The sequence below is a fragment of the Acanthopagrus latus genome, chromosome 9 (genome assembly GCF_904848185.1).
Source record: "Acanthopagrus latus isolate v.2019 chromosome 9, fAcaLat1.1, whole genome shotgun sequence".
Taxonomy (NCBI): Eukaryota; Metazoa; Chordata; class Actinopteri; order Spariformes; family Sparidae; genus Acanthopagrus; species Acanthopagrus latus.
Window position 1 is genome coordinate 3,329,773 of NC_051047.1, and position 20,425 is coordinate 3,350,197.

Here is a 20,425-nt window from a genome sequence, read left to right on the forward strand (position 1 = left end):
GGGCGGGTGATAAAATATAAGAGGGAGATACCTCTGTTCCCTGAGGGCCCTCTCTTTCATGCACGAGCCAGAGTTTAAAGATATAAAGTGTGTATGTGGAGATCAGAACATTTTCAGCACACGGACGCTCAGCAGTTAAACACAGTTATATATAAAGCTAGAGTTATTTTCTGAAAAATGTGCTTCACTTTTGATCTGCGATGGTTCTTACCATCTCTATTCTACTGATGGATCCCTCCTTCACTGAGTGAGCCACTCATGGCTCCATTCCAGCTGTAGCTCCAAGTGAGCGTTTGGAAAAACATGAACTCTACTGACACTCACCACTACACACAATGATACCAACAGCGTAATGTGCACTATTTACACTAAGCCAACACTGGAGGTTATTGTTCCTCCGAGAGTTTTCTTCTTTGGTTCTTCCGCACAGTAACAGACAGCTGACGGACAACTGCAACTGTTCTCTTGTTGCCTGATTGATGTTTTGGCAAGCTAAATATCCGTCCTTTTACAACACTTTGAGTTGAAAGGAGTTAGTGTGAAGAGTGTGAATGGGTGAGCAGATGATAAACCACCTCTGACCTGGTGAAAGAGGCCCGTAGCCTCGTGTAGCACTTAGCTCAGTGCTTTATTGTCCTCCCCATGACTCGTAAGCCAACATCGTCTTCATGTGTCTCTCTCACGCCGCACACCATCCCCCGCTTGTTGACTAGCACATACAGCCCCCCCCTCCACCATTGTCACCCACCCACCCACAGTTGGACAGGGGGGATGTGTGACTTCTGACACCTGATCCTGTGGAGCTCCACCAGCACCTAATGGTCACAGTAGCCAGACCTTAAGGAGCCCAGAGCCCAGGTGCTAATCACTTCTTGCAGAGACAATGCTGTCTTTCTATGCATCTGTGTGTGGCTGTGCCTGAGAGGACAGGGGGACAAGGATCAGATTAGAATTGCATCTTTGTCTTCTGGTTTTGGCCTCAAATCTTCATTTGTGCAGACCATTCTATCTAAAGATCTATACATCCGTCCACATTCCTGATCGTAGCCTTTCAAGATCCAGTTTCTCTAGGCCTAAAGCGTGTAGTCCTATTCAAGCAGAGATTACGCAATACTGCTGCAGCAAAGAGCCTCCTTTTGATTTGTCATTATGAACCAAACAACGGCAACAAAGTTCCGCCACCAGTGTGTGATTTCAAACAGCATGAGGGCACTCTGGAAGTATCGGCGAGTGTGACGTTTCAAAAATGATAGCATGGCAATGACCAGGAGCTCTTTTCAACTCGACTTGACTGATGATGTCTATTTAAATGCAGTGCACCCACTTATTGCATCTCGCTCAAGCGCGGAACGTACACGTTACTGTGGAGCTGTCGACGTGGTGTGTTCAATGCAACTTTTCTGCCAAACAGGTCAGACAAGATGCAACAGAGTGGTTGGATAAAGGCTGCTGGCTGTTGGTTTGAGTCTGGGCGGTGTGTGGGGGCCTTAAGCTTGATGCAAATATGGACCTTAACAAAGTGTCGCCGCTCCAAAGTTTGTCCACCGAAAAGCACAGAGTTTATTTTCCGACCGTTAAAACTCTAAAATCTCTGTCCATCATATCAGCCATATATCAGTAAAACATTTTTACATATCATTCTGTGCTGTAATTTTAAGTTTGATGACCTGCTTATGTGTGTCTGACTGCTGTCAAAAGGCATGGGTCTCCTCCGCTGCTCTCTCCTCTCATTAGGCTGCAACGCCACCTCACCACTTTGTTGATTTCAGTCAGTTGTTTTGTAACCTGCTGTCATTTCCACCTGTCCAGTCTCTACCAAGACCATAATAAAAAAAAGAATCATTATGAAGCTGTGATGTATCACTCATGAATATTGAAATTAGGGTGAGGCAGAGATGACAGTAAACTCTCTTCTGCTGCATTTTTCATGGTGTCTGGAAGGGAAAATCTCTCCACACACTCTGCTTCCTGTTGACAGACAAGGACATACAAACAGCAAGCAAACAGTCACGGCATAACTTTGGGGACTTTTTTTGTCATAAAAACACGCACATATACAGTTCACATGAACAAGTGCACATGAGTCATAGCCTGATGCAAACACACACGCGCATAAACATGACCTTGATAAAAAAAAGACATCTTTATAACTACTGATTTCAGAAAAAAACATTTTCTTTGTCCCTGAGTCATGAACTCCCATCTAATGTAGTTCCATATGTTGATGAATGAAATGATCGTTTTAGTTGTACTGGCATGGTAGAAATATAAGTAAGAAGAAAAAGAGGAATAAAGTTTGGCATTATATGTTGACGTGCAGTAAATAAGAATCTTTCCATGTACCACCACTGTAAATGCAGTCACCATTAGCTCTCTCCATAAGCTGCTTTGTGGAGCCTAAAGAACAGGTCACTGACTCTTGGATTAGCAGAAATCAGATACCAGCACCTACTGACCCCTGTCTCAAAACACCGCCGTGACTGTTGTCTCTGCTCGTAGGATCGTCCTCATAAGCGGTGCTCAGTGACTGTCATAATTACTGCCCAGTTTTTTTAAATTTATCCTGAACAAAGTGCTGTTCCTCAAAAAATAAAAAACTGAAAATATTTTAAAATCTGATTAAAGTAATTCACCATGCAGTTTTGGCGAAAACAGTCAATAAGGCAATAATACAAACTCAGACATATATTCATTAGAAATATTTATTTTATATATTTCTAGAATAGAATGAATAAGCTGTTCTTAGTATGTTACAAGGTCCCCAGAATGCTGCTTGAAGAGGGTCCTTCAAATATGAACAATGTAGATGAATGAAATTGTGCTGATGTCACAGAGTGATGTGTTGGACCACATAATCATTGCCTCAGGTGGAAAGCTACAAGCCCTTAGCTCCTTTTGTTACGGTGTTTCATTCATCAGTATCAAAGCAGCATTATGTTGTAACGAAACTGGACGTGCCGTAGCAAAATGATGCGCACAGCTCAGAAGAGTCACTGCACTGCAAGCTAGCATAACCTGAACCAGAGACAACAACATGCTACCTGCTAACCCTCTGTTCAAACTGCGTTGCAACCACAGCCAAACATCAAGCTAGTGCAACAACATACAACAATACAAATAACCAAGCAAGCCAGCTAATGTCACTTACTAATGTCTCTTTAGTGAAGCCGTGGCCTACGACTAAAAGTCAGCCTGAGGTTGACTCTTGCCTCTTACTCGGTCACTGTCTCTTTTTCTCCTCTGAGCTTCCCCTGTCATCATCTTCTTCGGTCTCCTCACCTCCATCGTGACGTCCGTAGAGGCCGCTGTGCCTCGTTCTGTTGGTGCTCCGCTGGCTCTGGTTCTGGTGCCCCACCTGAAAACCTCCACCTCCTTTGCTTACCAAAGCTGCTGTGATATTAGTGTAAACACCATCACTCCAAGCTGAATCAGCTAGCAGAGCTTATGTGTAGCTACAGTAGGCAGCAGTTACAGGTTGCTTTCAAGAAACTCCGTAAGTCACAGAGAAGAAAAAACATTATCTGATATCATCATTATATGATCCAGTTTCAACACAACACTGATAGCTGGTGCTGTGTGTGATGTGTTGCTACCTGCTCGCTGAAGTTACACAGTGCAGAAACAAGTGATGTGGGGCTGGAGTGGCTGTGACAGAGACACCATTATGTTACTTTAAAATGACTGACCATAAGATGTCTTTAAAATGTACTTCTCCTATGTTTAACCACTAACAACATCCTTCCAGACATTCACTCATCAATAAATCAGTATTATTACACACCATGTTACAATAAAGGTGCAGATAGTGCTGTTATGTTCCAATAAACATATCATATCAACACTGAATCACAGTTGCACCCATGTTGCTATGGAGAAAAAGCATGCAGAGGCACAAATTCTGAAAGCTTTTCTTACAACTGGGAATAAAAGCCTGAGCCACATAAACACCTAGCCCATTGGAAAATTGTCTCAGAATTGGAAATGATTTAAAGTGCTGAGTGTGTTATCAGGTTTGTACAAAGCTTACTGTTTCCACTGGCTAGAGCCTGATATACATTCCCGAGCTCGGTGAGAGGATACTTCTAGTGAAATGTGCCTCTTTTGACTTCTCTGCCCACATCAGTATTTACTAATGTACATGCTCATTTCTTTGTACTGATGGAAAGTTGTATGTCCTTTGTTGTAGATCTGGAATAAGTGTCCAATTGTACTCACTCATAGTTACCACCCACCGAAATACACCAGATTTTTTGGATCAAGGTTCATGTATTATTCCATGAGAGATGAATAAAATGTTAAAAAAAAAAAAGATAATAAAATAAAATGCCCCGTCTCAAAATGTTAAAGAAAGCAAGAGAAAATTCCTGGATCCACCACTTTATCAGAATCTGCTCCAGAAGTTAATGGGGATCTTGTTAATGGTGGAAGTACATTCAGTAGGTTTTGTGTAGTCGTGCTAGCAAACCAGTCAACTAACCAACAAACGAATGGAAGGTTGAAAACATGACCTCCTTGGCAGAGGTAATGACTGAGGGCTACTGCACACAAACATTCTGAAAAGACTGATAAATAAAGAATCAAATGGAAAAGAAAACAGAAAAGGGACCAGATAGCTGACACAAACACTCGCCACTGACCAGGCACGATATGTTGTATGAATCGTTGTTTACGGGTTTGCTTAATCAGTTTAGTTGTTTTTTTCTTCTGGTATTGCAGCAGAATGTCGCTGAAGGGTTTGTTTTCCACTCTGACATGAAAACTTACCCTCTTCAGTTTAATGCTACTGACTCGTCACCTTACGTCCTCCCGATTTCACGAGATGTATGAGAAGGGGGGGCAGGAAAGAGCTGGTGGGGTCACAAGGCCACTGCTCATATTGGGGATTAAAGCAGATGCTTATCTGAAGGGAGGGGTGGCAGGGTAGAAGGGGTGAGACATACTGTATCCAGCTAGAGAGTGGAGCCCTCCAGCTCTGCAGTGTTTTCATAACAACACGGTTCCACCTTCCACCTTCTTACTGTAGTGCCCATCTCTGCTCTCTCTCCGCTGAAATGTGATTCCAGCAGGTCTCTGAATTCTCTTTGAGGTGTTACAGAGAGAAGTTATCTCCCAAACCAACTGTATTCATTCAAGTTGAAAAGAATTAACGAAGTGCTCTGCTGCGTTGGAGTATCAGCAGTTCGCTCTTGCAAGTCCACCGTCAAACACTAAACCGTGCTCTTATCGGCCCCGGCCCCATGGCTCGGCACACACTGCCTGAACTGGAGAAAAAAAACATCCGTCCTCCTCGTCACAAGTGAAAAAAATTCCCCCTTTTTAAAGATTATTTCAGATCCTTTTGTACCGGTGTGCCACCAGTTTTGGCGCAGAAACCTGGGAATAATGGAGGAAAGGCTTATGAAGGTCTCCCTGTTGCACTCTCTGTCCATAAGAGAGGGAAAAAAAACACGAGTTAATTGCATTTCTTCCAGGCCGTCTCAAGTGGAAGCAGCTTAATGAGGTTAGGCAGCTCGCCTCGTTGAGAATCGCAACTGTGCCTAATTGTGATCTCAAATATGCTCATAATCCCCTGATTTGACAGCGGCAGAGGTTTCTGGGGAGGTATTAAGGTGAAAGAGAAAGAACAAGGGACAGAAAGACAATTAGCAGGAAGAAAAACATGTGAACAAGTAGAGCGGCTTAAGACATTTCAGTTACAAGTGAGATAAACATTTAGGGATGACTTTAATGCTTTGTTTGAGTTATCTCCTCAATTATGTTAATGTGCGAGATTAAAAAGAATAACAGAGCAGTGTTCCAAACAGTGAGAGGGTTTCTTTAGGTCAAATGTGCCGTGTCACTTTTCTTCTTCTCAGTGAAAAGGTGGCACATAAGCTTGGCACTGGTATGCCCACATGATACTGAGCTGTTGTGTCAACAGCTGTGTTGTCACTATCAGCAGCATGTCCACATGCCGATAAACTCACATAATGCTGGTCGTCTGTTTTTGTTTTTTTTTTTTTTTTGATCAGCACATCTGTTATAGAGAGGTGAGGGGGATCACTTTGCCGACTTGATGTTTGATAGCGTAGAGGTAGAGGTTTCTTGTTCTTTGTGATGAACATCTGGGGTAATTTTAAGAAACTCAGTCAGCAAAATCAGCTGTTCATCTGACGTTACAAAATCCATATTTTTCCTCTCACCTGTAATTTTATTGATCCATCTACTTAGGTTTACATTTACATTTAGCGGACGTTTTTTTCCAAAGCGACTTATAGTAATTCATACATATGTTCATACACTGATGGCGGTGGCTGCCATACAAGGTGCCGAGCAGCACATCAGGAGCAGTTTGGGGTTCAGTATCTTACCCAAGGACACTTCGACACACAGACCAGTACAATTGAACCAGTAACCTGATAACAAGACGCTGGCTCTACCCCCTGAGCCATGGCTGTTGTGAGTCACTGAGTATAAGGGACATAGAGATGTCTGCTTTCTCTCTGCTGTAATGGACAGAGATGGCACCCCACTTGTAGCACTCAAAGTGACAAAAAACACGTCTGAAAAACTCAACAGCAGGGTCGCTTTCTAGAATAATAATAATAATGACCTACTAAACTGTGAGCAGTTTCATATAGGAACTTTTTTCTTTCTACTGAACTACACCCACCAATAGCATTAGCTAGCTTAGTTAGGATAGTTAGCTTGGAAGGGACACAGGGAGAGCTGGGACATCAACTGTCATTCAGCTCCAGCTACACTTGGGTCTACACGCTAATATCTGCCCCCTGTCGGCCATGACACTCTGAAGTGTGTTGAAGTTAAGGACATTAGCTTGTTAATACTTTTCCATTGTATCCATTTGGTGGAAGTGAATGCCACTTGCATGTGAATGTGTACAATTGGCTGAAGTGTGAAAGGGGTATTGTTGTGAGGTGTAGAGGGTAGATGGTGATAATGCTGTAGGTATGGAAGAATGAGAGTGCTTTTTGAAGCAATGATTCGTCACCATTTTGTGACAGAAATCCACAGTTAGCTCCAGTCCTCTTCAGTCACAAAGTTGGTGCTCAAGCAGGGATTTCTCTTTGTTATTCAGACTGTCCAGTCCCAAAACTGCAACAAATAACATCAGGACATGAACAAAACTGCGTCCATCAGGTCACCTCTGACAAATCCTCTGCAGGGCAGAAATGAGCCATTACTCAGAACATTGTGAATCACAATAATATTTACAATGATCTTATAGTCTCCACCAGCAATGTTCCCCCTGTGTCCCCTCCAGAGGCTATGTTGACTTTTCAACTCAGCTCTGAGAGCACTGAGGCGACTGTGTGCGTTGTCTCGATGAAAGAGCGGACAGCAGCAGAACGCCTGTCTGACAGATGGTGAGGTTAACTCTCTGCGGTTCAGTATCAAACAAGCCATGCTGCCATTGCCAGCGTCTCGACTTTAAGGCTTTAGGGTACGTCGATGGAGCTTTGACCTCTGTGGTCACATGGCCGCGAGCTGTCATGAGCTGTCACATTCAAAATGTGAGATGACTCGAGGCAGCGGACAGCTTCAATATGTGTTCAGTGCACCCTAAACAAATCACACCGTAGGCTCTCAACACTGTACTCATGTGCATGCTAAGGTTAGGACTGGGCATATTTTCTCATGCGTTTGTGTGTCCTCTGTGTCCCCTCTCTTTCCTCAGAATGAAGAACAAGCTCTGGTACTTTGAGTTTGGCACCACTGAGACCATATCTGCCACCTGCAAGAAGCTCAACGAATGCATAGAAGTGGAGGTGAGTCACAGGCTCATCAGAGCTGTTGTCAGAGAAGCATAATGGATGAGCGCTGACAGAAAAGTGATTGGTTGTGTAACTGGCAGAAATGTGGAACGATGTCCCTAAATACCCAAGAATATACCGTATTTGAAGCAAAATAACAAGCAAAATATGAAACAACTTGTGTGCATTACATGTCAGCGAGTTTGCTTTTCTGTCTTTTGCTGACAGACTTTTAAGTGCTGTTATTCATTTATGTGTTGCAGAAATTTACAACAAAGTCGTTTTCTCATATTAATGACTTGGGCTATTCATAGCACATCATCAGATTAATGCTCCATAAAGTCACTGATTGCCTCATTCTGTCATACAGCGCAGCGTAATCTGTCACCTGGGTGCTTAAAGCACAGCAGGACTCCAAGAAAGCACACAAGAAACACAACGTTTCAGGAACTGGTGGGGCTAAATGCAAACAAGCTGCATTTCATCTCACAGGGTTCATCATCCCTCCGTATATGTAACTGATTAAAAAAAAAAATCCCATTTTACCATCTTTACGAGCTTGTATTTACCAATCTTTTTTAACAGAACACTTTTGTCACTTTAATATAGGCATGTCCACCCCTGCTCCTGTTTTGAAGCACTATGTGCCAGCCTGATTGAAGTTTAACAACTTCAGTTTATATTTGGAGATCATAGAAACACTTTGAGCCTCTTAAAAAACTAGATATGTAACGTTTCCTCTTTTAAGCTCTCAATATGTTAAGATTTTGCTTTATGGAACAACTGTAAGTAGGCAGCAAATCAATAAATGGTCATGTGATGTGCACCAGCAGGAAACATTTAGAGGTGAGAGGTGCTGTACCAAAGTTTATACACAGTAAATGGCAGACAGAGGCAGACATTGACAGACACTAAAAAAGTGCAGATATGGTTTTGACAGCTCTCACTGTGAAGCAGCTGCATTCATTGTTGGGCTTGTATTTCCGTGACCTTAACAAGTGTTGACTGGACTTTCAGATTTAGAAAGGAAGTAGAGCACAAAGCAGGGCAGCTACTATCCATTATAAATGAAACACCAATGTGGATGTGTGACAACATTTGTATGTCTCATTGGTCCAAATGTAAATTAAATTAGCTTCAAAACAATAGTGCATAGATGATCATACATGCATAATATGAAGGTAGGCTCAATCTGATATCACATCAGATTGCTGCAGGACCATCAGTGCAACTGACTAAGTGGGTTGTTCTAAAGTCATAGCTTTGCAACTCTGGAAAAGTAGTGAAATAATACTCACAAAAGAGAAATTATTGTTAATGTGTTTAATGTTATGAAAAGGGTCTACCTAAGCAGCAACCTTAAGCAATGGCTTGCTTCAAGTAAAGGTGCTGTTGATTTTCTTAAATTGAATTGATGGCCCTGGAGGAGTATTAATTTTCATATTCCAGTATATATTCCATATATATCAATCATTAACAGTTCTTAATGAATACATTTAAATTGAAATGTTAATATTGTGTAGTTTTTCACACAAACTTTACAAGCTGGTTTGCCTGCATTTTGTGGGCACATGGTAGTAGTCCCTGCTTTGAGTCAATACAAATCAGCCCCGCATGCAGAGTCATATGTATGTGATGCTGACATTCAGTGTTGTCTGTGTGAATTGTTTTATGTATCCACATGTTATTCAGAGTTAAGCCAGGAGTGCCAAATAATGTATATTGTCAGTATCACTGGGCCAACATATTTCATTGCCATCTGTTTTGCTGCTTCACACAACTGCACACTTGGCTTCTGTCCAGGTAAAGCACCGGGACAAACTAAATTTTGCAGTCCTTACCAAATCACTGGTGTGCAAAGTGGGTGTAAGCATTGACTGCCATTTTACTCTATGATACAGTAACTCATACACTGCAGTTCTAATGTCTTCGGAATCCATTAACGTAGATTTTACCATTATCGTATGTCTCATTGATAAGTAAATTAGGTTAATACAGAAGACTGACTGTAACCTGGTTGCTTAATGTCAGTACATGAGAGCACAGTGACTGTCACACTGTATTCCAAAACAACTGTGACTTTTTCACTCGAAAACTGGTTTCAGTTAAACTCATAAGGACCAATTAACAAGGTGGTTTACAAAAATCAAACAAAGTCTCTTCATCCAACTGTTATGTGTTCATCCTCATTGTTATTGTGTGTCTTGCCAGTGTCTGCTGAAGAAGCTGTTTGCCTACACAGCTGAGCTCAGGGCATTTGTCATCAAAATTCACTGAAAACATCAACACAGTTTCAAGGAATGACTTTGTACCAGAATACATTTGCCAATACTGTATCTCTGCACAGATGGAAGCAACACATGGGGGATCATATGAAACTGGTTGTTGGCATAAGCTTGCATTACATGTTAGTTCCAGACTTCTGTTTTAAATCCCCGAAAACTCTTCAGGACCCTTTTCTGCTTGATCCAGTCCCCACCTCCTTCTCCTCCTCTGTTTTTTCTCCAAGACACTAGAAATTGCTGTTTTTAACCAGTTGGTAGTGACAGAATCTCTCCATGTTGCTCCATGGCATGCAATCTCCATCTCTTCTGCCCTCTTACTCTTACATCTGTCTGCTGCAATTGACCCAGTGAAAAACCAAATCCTCCTTCCAACTAAGAGGTCTGGCCATTTCAGGCTCTGCACTCTCAGTGTTTGCATCCTACTTGACAGGTAGGTAAGGATCATATCTGAACCCCACAGACTGTCAACAGGTCAACAGACCCTCTTTTCTTTCCCCTCTACACTTGCATGGCTTCCCCTACCACTGCTATGCCGATGACACCTAGCTGTTCTAGTAATTCCTCCTTTTTGACACTCAGGTTGAGGCATGCACTGCTTCCCTTGCTTATATATTGGAACGCAATTCAAGACACAACTGAAAGGTCAACCTGAACAAGACTGAGCCTCCAAGGGAAAAGCTGCCCTCACCAAGACCTGTCTCTCACCACTGTCAACAGCATGGTGGTGCAATAGCAAGCATAGCAAGGAATCTGGGGGTGACCAATTATCATTCTTGGCACATTGAACCCCATCAATTAGGCAGCCCCGTCATGTCAATTCCTCCTTTACAACCTCACGAGGAGGATTCATAGCTTCCTTCCTCATCAGAGAGGCAATCCAAGTGCTCATCCAGGCACATATCTCCCTACTGGATTATAGAAACCTGCTGGAACCCCTGCATCTGCCATCAGACCTCTGCAGGTAATCCAGAATGAAGCTGCCTATCTGGTATTTAACCAGAGTTTTCTCACAGAACTTCTCAGCTCACTACATTGGCTCTTGTTGCTGTTCACATCCAATTCAAAAGCTCCTTATTACCCCCAAGGCACGGTCAAAACTACACCAAGGCCATCATGACTCACTTTTGCATCTGGGCACTTTGCTGTCCCATCACTCAGAGGACCCTGTTGTTGCTCATCTTGGTCAAGACTCTTCTCTTTTCTGTTAGAACAGCGGAGATACTGCGTTTCTCTATCTATTGATCAAGGCTTGAGAGAAAGAACTTCAGTGCCGGGATCAGAATAAGATAACCAAACTTACAACTCAACAACCTATGTGCACTAGTAGTGCAACACTGACCATGCTGGTGCCATGGTTAGTACTGTTGGTTCATAACAAGAAGGTCATGGGTTCAAATCCTGGTTCAGAACCAGTTTCACTACTTTGTAGATCGTATGTCATAAATATACATTCTACTACTATTTCTTTAAAATAACCCAATATTGGAAATCTAGCTCCTGCTCCTGTGGTTAGAATGCCCTACTGTAAATTGCTTTGGACTAAACCATTGTAACTGATGTTATATAATTATAATTGTAATGTAATATTACCAGAGTGTCTGTAATCTTGCAGCTTATGTGCACACGCAGAAGCATAATCATTTGATTTTATGAGGAGAGTATTCATGTAAAATGAGATCTTTTTGTGTAGTGAGATTTCATCTTGAATGTTTCTTCATAAGCATTCTTTTTCTTTGTTTTCCTCTTTCTGTCTTTTTGCCTCTTTCATGGATTTCTTCTCAGTGTGATGGCATCATCTTGGACCTCAGCAACACCTCCTTAGAGGGCATCGCTGTCCTCAACATACCCAGCATGCACGGTGGCTCTAACTTGTGGGGTGAGTCGAAGAAGAGGAGGAACTACAACCGCATGAGCAAGAAGGTTCCTGACCGGATGCCTGCAAGCACTGTCACAGACGCTAAAGAGCTCAAATTTTGCATTCAAGGTAAGTCAAAGAAGATGAATGAGAATACATGTTCCGGAAATGGGGCTCCATTAGCGTAAGACTTAAGTGAAAGCAGACATCAAACCCAGTGGTTTATAATACTTAGACTTAAATTATATTGTCTCTCTTGATATGGAGATTACTGGGTGAACAGCAGAAACACAGTGTCCACATTAGTTAAAAGTTATCCACCATTACTGCACTCTTGCATGTAATTGATTAGCCAGTGCAGTGCTTTGCAGAGTGAGACTGCTTTGCGTTGCAGTAAAAGTTGAGCTGTTCAACTTTTTGCTGGATGACCTCATGCTGGCACCCCTGCTGCATTGACGGACTGGCTCCATTCAAATGACTCCATCCTCTGTCATCCTCTTGTCCCTGGGGACAGGAAGGGCTGGCAGAAGAGGTATTTAAGGACAGTGACAACCACCAAACATCTGTTTTAAATGAGTGCCATTACATGACCTTCAAAATTACATCACAGAGGAGACAACAGAATGTTCAGTAAATAAATGAAGACAGTTATTCAATAGATTCTGCACATGTCCGACCATTCATTGGTCTGTGAGTTCTGATTTATTGGTGTACAACTGGCCAGTCTCTATTTGAGTGACACATTGTGAATTTCAGCCTCAGGATGTTTAGGTGTGGTAGAGCTGAGATGGTGTGCTCTCCTTAAACACACCTCTGTGATGAGACACATTAGGCGCTGACCAGCTGGTCAGTGGTGAAGCTGTAACCTGTCTAGCTGTAAGCTAACTAGTTGATCAGTGGCTTCCAATGAGAGTAACATTTATTAGAAGAGCCTCTGAGATTGACCTTTATCTTTTTGAGTTTTAAGAACAATAATTTGTCACACAGCCAAACTTTAAATGACAGTGGCAGGGGCAATTGACATTAACTTTAGTTGCCGTCCTTTTGAGTTCATCAGGAGGTCTGCAGAAAATTGCTTTATGAGGGGATGGAAAGATATTCAATCCCATGACCTTCAAAATTGTATCAAATTGTATCACCAGAAGTTGAACAGTTTGGGGCATGACCAGAAAATATTGGTCAAATGAAAAGGGAGAACATCTATTGCATCCCTCATCAGCGTTGCCTGGATAAATCTTGGCTATCTTGGCCTTGCTGTAGTGAATCCTGTGTACCACTTTGAATTGAAGTTTTGTTGACAGCAGCATCTGAAGATGGTATAAAAATGAGAAACATCATCCGTAGGTAGAGTTTAGATTTATGCCATTTTGAGCTAGGATTTGAGGGACTTGAGAGGAATGGATCCTGGCAAAATCATGTAGTTGAAAGTATCTAAGGAAATCGCCTGAATTGTGCCGAGATTTTCTAGCAGCAGTAACTGCAGCATGCTGTCTGTCCAGCTGGAGTTAATTAGTCGGCTTCAACATTCTGCCTCTACTGATAATTAGCCACAAAGGTCGCAACCTCCTCAGGCGAAGCTATACTCTTCTTAGCTCTGTTGGCTAGCATAATCTGTAAGTGGGCCAGGAATAGGAGAGATGGTCTGAGGCCGAAGTTGTATAGTGTTGACATGCTGTCATGGAGGACCTCCAGAGTGAAGTATTTGTAGATATACACGACGTTCCTCAGTATTGAGGTTGCCTCTTGCCGGCTTCCTGTACAATCATTTCCTTTGTCTAGAGCTGGTTCGGGTGTACTTCTGCCTTCTGCGGTTGAGACCCCAGTTGTGGCTTGGCAGTGAGTGCCCAGTTGCCACTAGCCTAAAGTGGCTAGACTTTGAAATAAAGTTGTTGGGGAGCGAGAACCCTGATGTTCACATGCTCACCTAACTGGAAGTCTCAGCTAAATGCAACTCGGTGGTGAAAACTCACATTCCCACCCTCATTTACATTCATATAAGTACAGCATGCACTGCACTGGATATTCACTGATGTGATATTGAATCAAGGTTACAATCAGAGAGTTAATCAAGAGTTAATGGGCATAAAATTGTATACTGCCATCACCAGCTCCAGCTCTCCCGATTGCATGAGGTGAGGCAGCAGCTTACCCATATGTAAAGTGCAATTGAATGTGGGCTAACGTGTTACCTACATTCACTTTTAAGTTTCCGGGAGGAAAAACATGGGAAGGCTACTGGGAAAATATTATGAGTGATATTTCTGGTGTTCAGCAGAACTAGCATAAGAAATGTATCATAATAGCTGAGCAGCAGCACACCATGTTATGTTGCATTCTGAGATCGATATTCCTTGGCTGCCTTGACAGTGGCTCGCAAGAACAAGCAACTGCTAACATAAGTTGTTCAAAACCTGTCTTTTTAGCAAACTCTGTGTACACAAACAATGTTCTCAATGCTCGTGTTCATGTGTAGAGACCCTGGTGATACTACGAGCAAAGTTTCACGTTGTGTTGAGCCCTCTTAGTGTTTTAAAAATAGTGATTTTGATGCTATCGCTAAATTGCCCCATGCACTCCAACTGAAAATGAGTTTGACCTGAAAACGAAAATATGGTCAATCTTAAAAGTGCTTCTTTCGTCCTAGTTATGCTTTTAAACGAAGGTTTGACTCATACACATTCACAATCAGCCTAGGTTACATTTTGGCGAGAGTTTCACTTTAAGGTGGATATTCAAGAGTGTTTGTGTTTGTATGTGTACTCTGTTCATGTAAACCAGATGTCACTTTATAGACCTTTCCACGTTGTTATCCATCTGATTATTTTCACATCTCCAAAAATCCACTACTTCACATCTAGACCTTTGATTTTTCATGACTTCATAGCGTCAAATCACTGTATGTGGGGCACATTAACATATCTTTTAAATGATAGATAGAAATAAAGAATACAGATTATTGGCAGGCAGCTTGTGGCTCCTGGACTTTTTGAGCACCACAACTGCTTCTAAAAAACATCCAGTCCATTTCATAAAGGTTTCATATTTTGAATGGGTAGACGATTGTATTACTCCAAGCAATGACATTTCAGCAGTGCATGACACTAGCATATAAACACTTTACATGCTCGTAACCTGAGTTTTGAGTTTATCTGCCACTACTGTATCTCATAAAGGTCAGTTTACTTAACACAAGGAGTACTACGTTGTTGGCTCAGGAGGAGAAATAACTGTGTCACTGGTGTCTGGAGTTTAAAAGACATTTAATATTTAACACATATGTAGGGTCTAAATTTCTGGAAACGTAAGACCCAGTGTTTTTGGATCTCGTTCCATAATGGGGAGCAGTAGCATGGATATATTTATTAACTTCTGTTATTTCAATTTTCTTTTAAATCTGCCTCATATGATGCATGTCTATACATATCATGCATGCCCATGCTTGAATGGAACTCTCGTCACTATGTGTCTCTTCTTCTTGAGTCTTATCTTGGCGTTTTGCTGGATAAGAGCCAAAAAGAAAACAAAAAATCAACCAACATCAGCATGGATGGTTTTTTACTTTCAATTCCTGTCAATAAAGCACTGAGAACAGTGACAATTAAACTAAAACCATAATTCACACAATCATTTGTCTCCAGATGTGGCCAGTCTCAAGGATGAGTTACTCGTAGCTGCAGTTTGATGTCCAAACACATTAGAAAACAACCCACTATGTGCTTTAACCAAGGTTTTCTCGATTCATTCCACTTCTGTCTATCTCACTCCACTTTGTCCCTTCATCCCTGCTGACTGAACTAAAGCTTGTTTCCATGGAGACCTCAGGGCTATACTGAAGTAAAGACTGGAGGAGAGGAGGAGACAGGACGAAGACATAGTGAGAGAAACCATAGCGTAAGAAGAAATAGGGATGACTCATGCAAGTCACTGTCAGTCTTACGTGTGTTTGTAGTTGATGGACCATAACCGCGTAGATGCATGCTTTGAAAATGCAACTTTGAAATACATAGTTATTGGACCAATTATAAACTTTGGAGTTTTGTAGTGCTAAAATCTCTACATGTTCTTATTAAGATTATTTTGATCATATTGAATTTATTTTGGGTGAAACCATTGACATCGCATGGTGGGTGAAATAATGATAAAAAATGTCAAATGTAGAAAAAAAAAGGATAATGTATGATTAAGTATGAGTGAGAATTATAATCCATAATCCAATGTGTCATAAATCAGGTGAAATATATCAGCAAATTGTGACTTTAGGAGGAAATCAGGGGAGGGCAACAAAACAACGACAGTCCCCAGGAAAATTGGCAGGGTTGACAAGTTGTCAAAAAGTCAAAAAAAAAAAAAAAAAGAAGCTCATTTTATTTTCTACTCCTCTCAGTCCCTTAAGGAATTGATCACACAGGCAACATCTTGCATCTGTATGAAATAACTTTAAAGAACTGTTCAGGTAAGAAGCTACTTAGTTGACTGCCACTCCAAGCTGAATATTCAAATGACATACTCAATGCTAAAAACTTGCCAGCTCCAGATATGTCAGTGTAAAGAGACATTATGTATATGTGTGAATGCACCGTCACTCTTGTGAAGTCTCCTCCATTTCTCTTTGCAGAGTTCGAATTGTGATTGGATGAAGCATCTGTCTTGTACCATCTATCACATGCTAACTTCAACCAATAAGTTCTACATGATGTAGTAGAGAGCTAGTTGGTCAGTCAAACTCTTACACAAGCTTGTTGACAGAATAGCCAAAACATCATATTTCAAGTGAACAGTCACTTTTTAGCTGAGCACACACCTAAACTACACCCTGTCATCTATAGCTGCCACTAGTTCCTCATAGGACCCTGATTGGTCCGAATCACCGGCTCAGTCACGAGTGCAAATTGGATCAGCAGGTTAACATGATCACGTGGTCTCGTGAAGTACTACTCAGCCTGGGAAAACAGTTATATAAAGTCTTCTGCGGCTCTGAAAAGAGCTTCTTTAGAGTCTGAGCTCAGGGTTGTCTTGGATTACGTTTGAGAACTCAAGCTTGTAACCGAAAGCCTGTGTAACAAACTTGGGACATGGAGTTCGAAAGATGTGGGCGTTTAGAAAGACACTATTGAACTGCATTTTGGGTATTGTAGGATTCAGTGGGTTTTTTTGGAGCTCAATCCATGTTGCAGAGTCAAGTTTTCTGGGCCTTTGCTGCTTCAATTTTGAAATCTCTTTGAGTCCCCCAACTATAAATACAATGCTAAATTGCTCGAGTCATCCTTTAAGACCAAGAACCCAGAACATGTCTACACACTCCACCGTGCACACAAGCACAAGCAGTTTGTATCACTATACGTGTGAGAGCCTTAGCAGCCATTGACTCCATTCATGGTGTAAAACATCAGTTTGGTCTGAACTTGACCTAAATCCAAGCAATAATCCCAAAGTAGCCTCTTAAAGAAGTAAAGACGAACAAACTGTCCTCTCTTGAAGGGATTTTCCTTATCTCGTTACACAGCAGAGTGACCAGAAAACAAATACAGAAAACCTGTACACTGTAACAGGACCCAGCAGCCGTGTTCTAGGTACTACCTCTGTGAGAACTTTGAGCTAACATTCTCATAGTTTGGCCTTATGTTTGTGGTGGTGTTGTATTGAAATTTAGTTAGAATTTAGTTTACTCATTAATATGGTACTCCTACTGGCACTAGACAAGATTTCTGCTTCAGTGTATCATCATGAAGTGAATGTTGTGTGCAAAGTGTAATTGATACAGAATCATGAAACCATCAGTGTTTATGAATACTGGGAAAATGCAACAATTTTTACAAATACTGTGTTTCATTAGTTTATTTCCAACATTGTGCAGGTAACATAAAATATCATATTTGATGTAATATACAATGGTCAAAAGGCTCCAGCAACAGTACATAGGCTTCTTGATTTTTTTTAGACACACACACACACACACACACACACACACACACACACACACACACACACACACACACACACACACACACACACACACACACACATATATATAACAGAGTAGATGATAATGTTTGCCCAAACTCACTTTACTTAGAGACAGTTTACTAAAACAGGTACATTTTTCATTCTCATTCATGCGTGTGTGTGATGGAATCTTTGTGCTCCACAGTTGGCCCTCAGGATTAAACCATTATTAAATTAGCTTCTCCTGCTATTGCTATTTGGAAACAGGGACGAGTGCTCTAGTTTCACCAAGAAATTGTGTGTCTCCATGCAAGGTATGCATTAATGTGCCTCAGCCTCTGCGTGCCTCAGAGCGTGTATGTGTGAGTGTGGCTCTGCCAGTGTGCAGGCGTGCCTGCATGTTTATCTGTAAACTAATTGTTTATGGCAGTTGCTTTCTCTGGCACAATAAACTAAAGCTTTTAAATCCATTTGCTGCAGATAATACAATCAGCCGGGGTTACCCAGAGGGAGTGAAAGACGCCCCGGGCACTTGTGATCTCAGTGATGAAACTTCAGTCCTCTGAGTCACTGTGTTGCTGCTCTGCTTTGTGTTCTGCATGAACAGAAGCAACAGCGGAAACAGACACACCGAGACAGCCTATAGTAATGTGTCATTGTTTAAATGTAATACAGTCACCTACGTCATAGAAGTGTAAACATTAGATCAATTACCAGGTTTTAACAACAGTACTTAACTGCTGTGAAGGATTTAAGGTGTCTTTCAGACTGAACAGACATGACTCTTTTCCACCATTTGCACAAGTTTGAACACTGACAAGTGCCATCCAAGTGTCTTCACCCTAAACAGATTTTTGTATCAGCTGAACAGACGTGAGCTGTAAGCAAGCAATGCACACACCCTCTGTGTTTGTCTGTGTACATGCACCTGTGTATAAGTGTGTGTGGTGGCTCAGACTCTGACAATTACCAGGAGCTCAAGGAGCTTTGTGGTTATTTTCCTCCACATCACTTTCTTTTTTTTTTTGTTTTTTTTTTCAAATTCTTGAGGTGTAAATGTTTTGGTAAAGAGGGCTCATTTCCAACTTCTCTTTGCCCACGTTTACATGGCCCAATGCAAATTCTGCTGTGTGTGTTATTGTGAGTGACACTTAAACACTGATTTACATTGTCATTTGACATTACACCTGTTTGCAGCCCTCTCTCTTAGGGTGACCAGGTGTAGGACTATTTAGGACTGTGCAGTATTTTTATCCTTTGTTTTTTTTCCGCGTCCCACATATTACCATGATGTCTCAAATTTTGATTGGCTATATAGCAGTAAATAAGTAAAATAATTTGCATGACAACTGCTTTTCTAAATGGGGCTTTCATCTAATGGCTGTGTAGAAGACAGGGAGCGCTGTCGTCACGGGCAGCAGGTTAACCTGCCACTGTCTTTGCTGCTTATGCTACACACAATGTGATTTTGGAAGAATAGAATGAAAACTAGGACTGCAGCTGAAATGACTAAATATACACACACTGTGCAGCAGCCCCAGTCCTGCAGGTCTGTAGACTGTGGTAGTAAGCAGTGCCTGCCCAAGCCTTTTGGGGGCCCTAAGCAGAATTTGATTTGGGGCCCCCTCCCACCACTGCAGAGTCACCTGTGCAATTATTGACACAAATGAATTGACTTATTCATTCATTCATTTATGTCACTTGTTTAATTCATTTAATATGTCAATAAATGAATAAATAATATTCTTGATTGAGGTTCCCCTGGTGGCCAGGGGGCCCCAAGCAGCTGCTTAGTTCGCTTATACCTCGAGCCGGCCCTGGTAGTAAGCCATGCATTTTCCCACACTCAGAGAGATTGCAAAACTTTTTTTGAATAAAGATAATAAAAACCGATCGACTAGGGACAGCCCATATGTCATTACAGTAGCTAAGGGGCGAATAGAAAGATTAATTTAAGTTTAGTTTAGTCACTATAGACAGATATCTAAATTGCAGACTACCTCTTGGCATTGGTAACTTGTGCCACATTCCGAAAATCTCTTTATTGTTGCTTTCAATAAATGCATGAGCAAATATACTTCACCCTCAGTCTGAACTGACCTTAACATTCAGTCTCAGGTCAGACACCCATTTACAGAAAAAACTGCAAGTCAGGTTAATTTGGTTACGTTAGCTTAGGGGACATTATCCGAAGCTCAATAAACACACTGCGTTTTGTAATGCGCCTCTATCTCTCTGAAATTCATCTTCCTGCATGTCTGTTGTTCTGATGTCAAGTTGTAAATTACACTCAATAGATAGAACACCGAGCAAGCTAAAGGCTTCTGAACATGCTGTGGTGGTCAGAAAAAGTCAACCTGTCTGAATTTGTAAGTGAAGTGAGGTCAAAAGTCCATTCATGTCCGCTGGGTGAAGATGAATAACAGTCCGAGGAGCGGAGATAAACACAGAGATGGCCGGAGTTGCTGACAGGAACAGGATTCACATACAAAGGCCCCGGTGTCAGCCCATCCCCTCAGCATGCTCCTCCTCACATTTTATCTCTGCACCATCTCTCCCCTCCCCTGTTTATTTCCTCCCTGCTCCTG

General features: G+C 41.7%; 1 protein-coding gene across 3 annotated transcripts in view; it reads left to right on the forward strand.

The window, feature by feature from the left end:
• LOC119026113 (diacylglycerol kinase beta) overlaps positions 1 to 20,425 on the forward strand; it is a 121,333-nt gene that overhangs the window by 78,243 nt on the left and 22,665 nt on the right. For all 3 annotated transcript variants that reach the window (XM_037110228.1, XM_037110230.1, XM_037110229.1), the window contains 2 exons: positions 7,679 to 7,769; positions 11,822 to 12,023. In XM_037110228.1, coding sequence (XP_036966123.1) covers positions 7,679 to 7,769; positions 11,822 to 12,023 — 293 coding nt within the window. The remainder of the gene's footprint in view (positions 1 to 7,678; positions 7,770 to 11,821; positions 12,024 to 20,425) is intronic.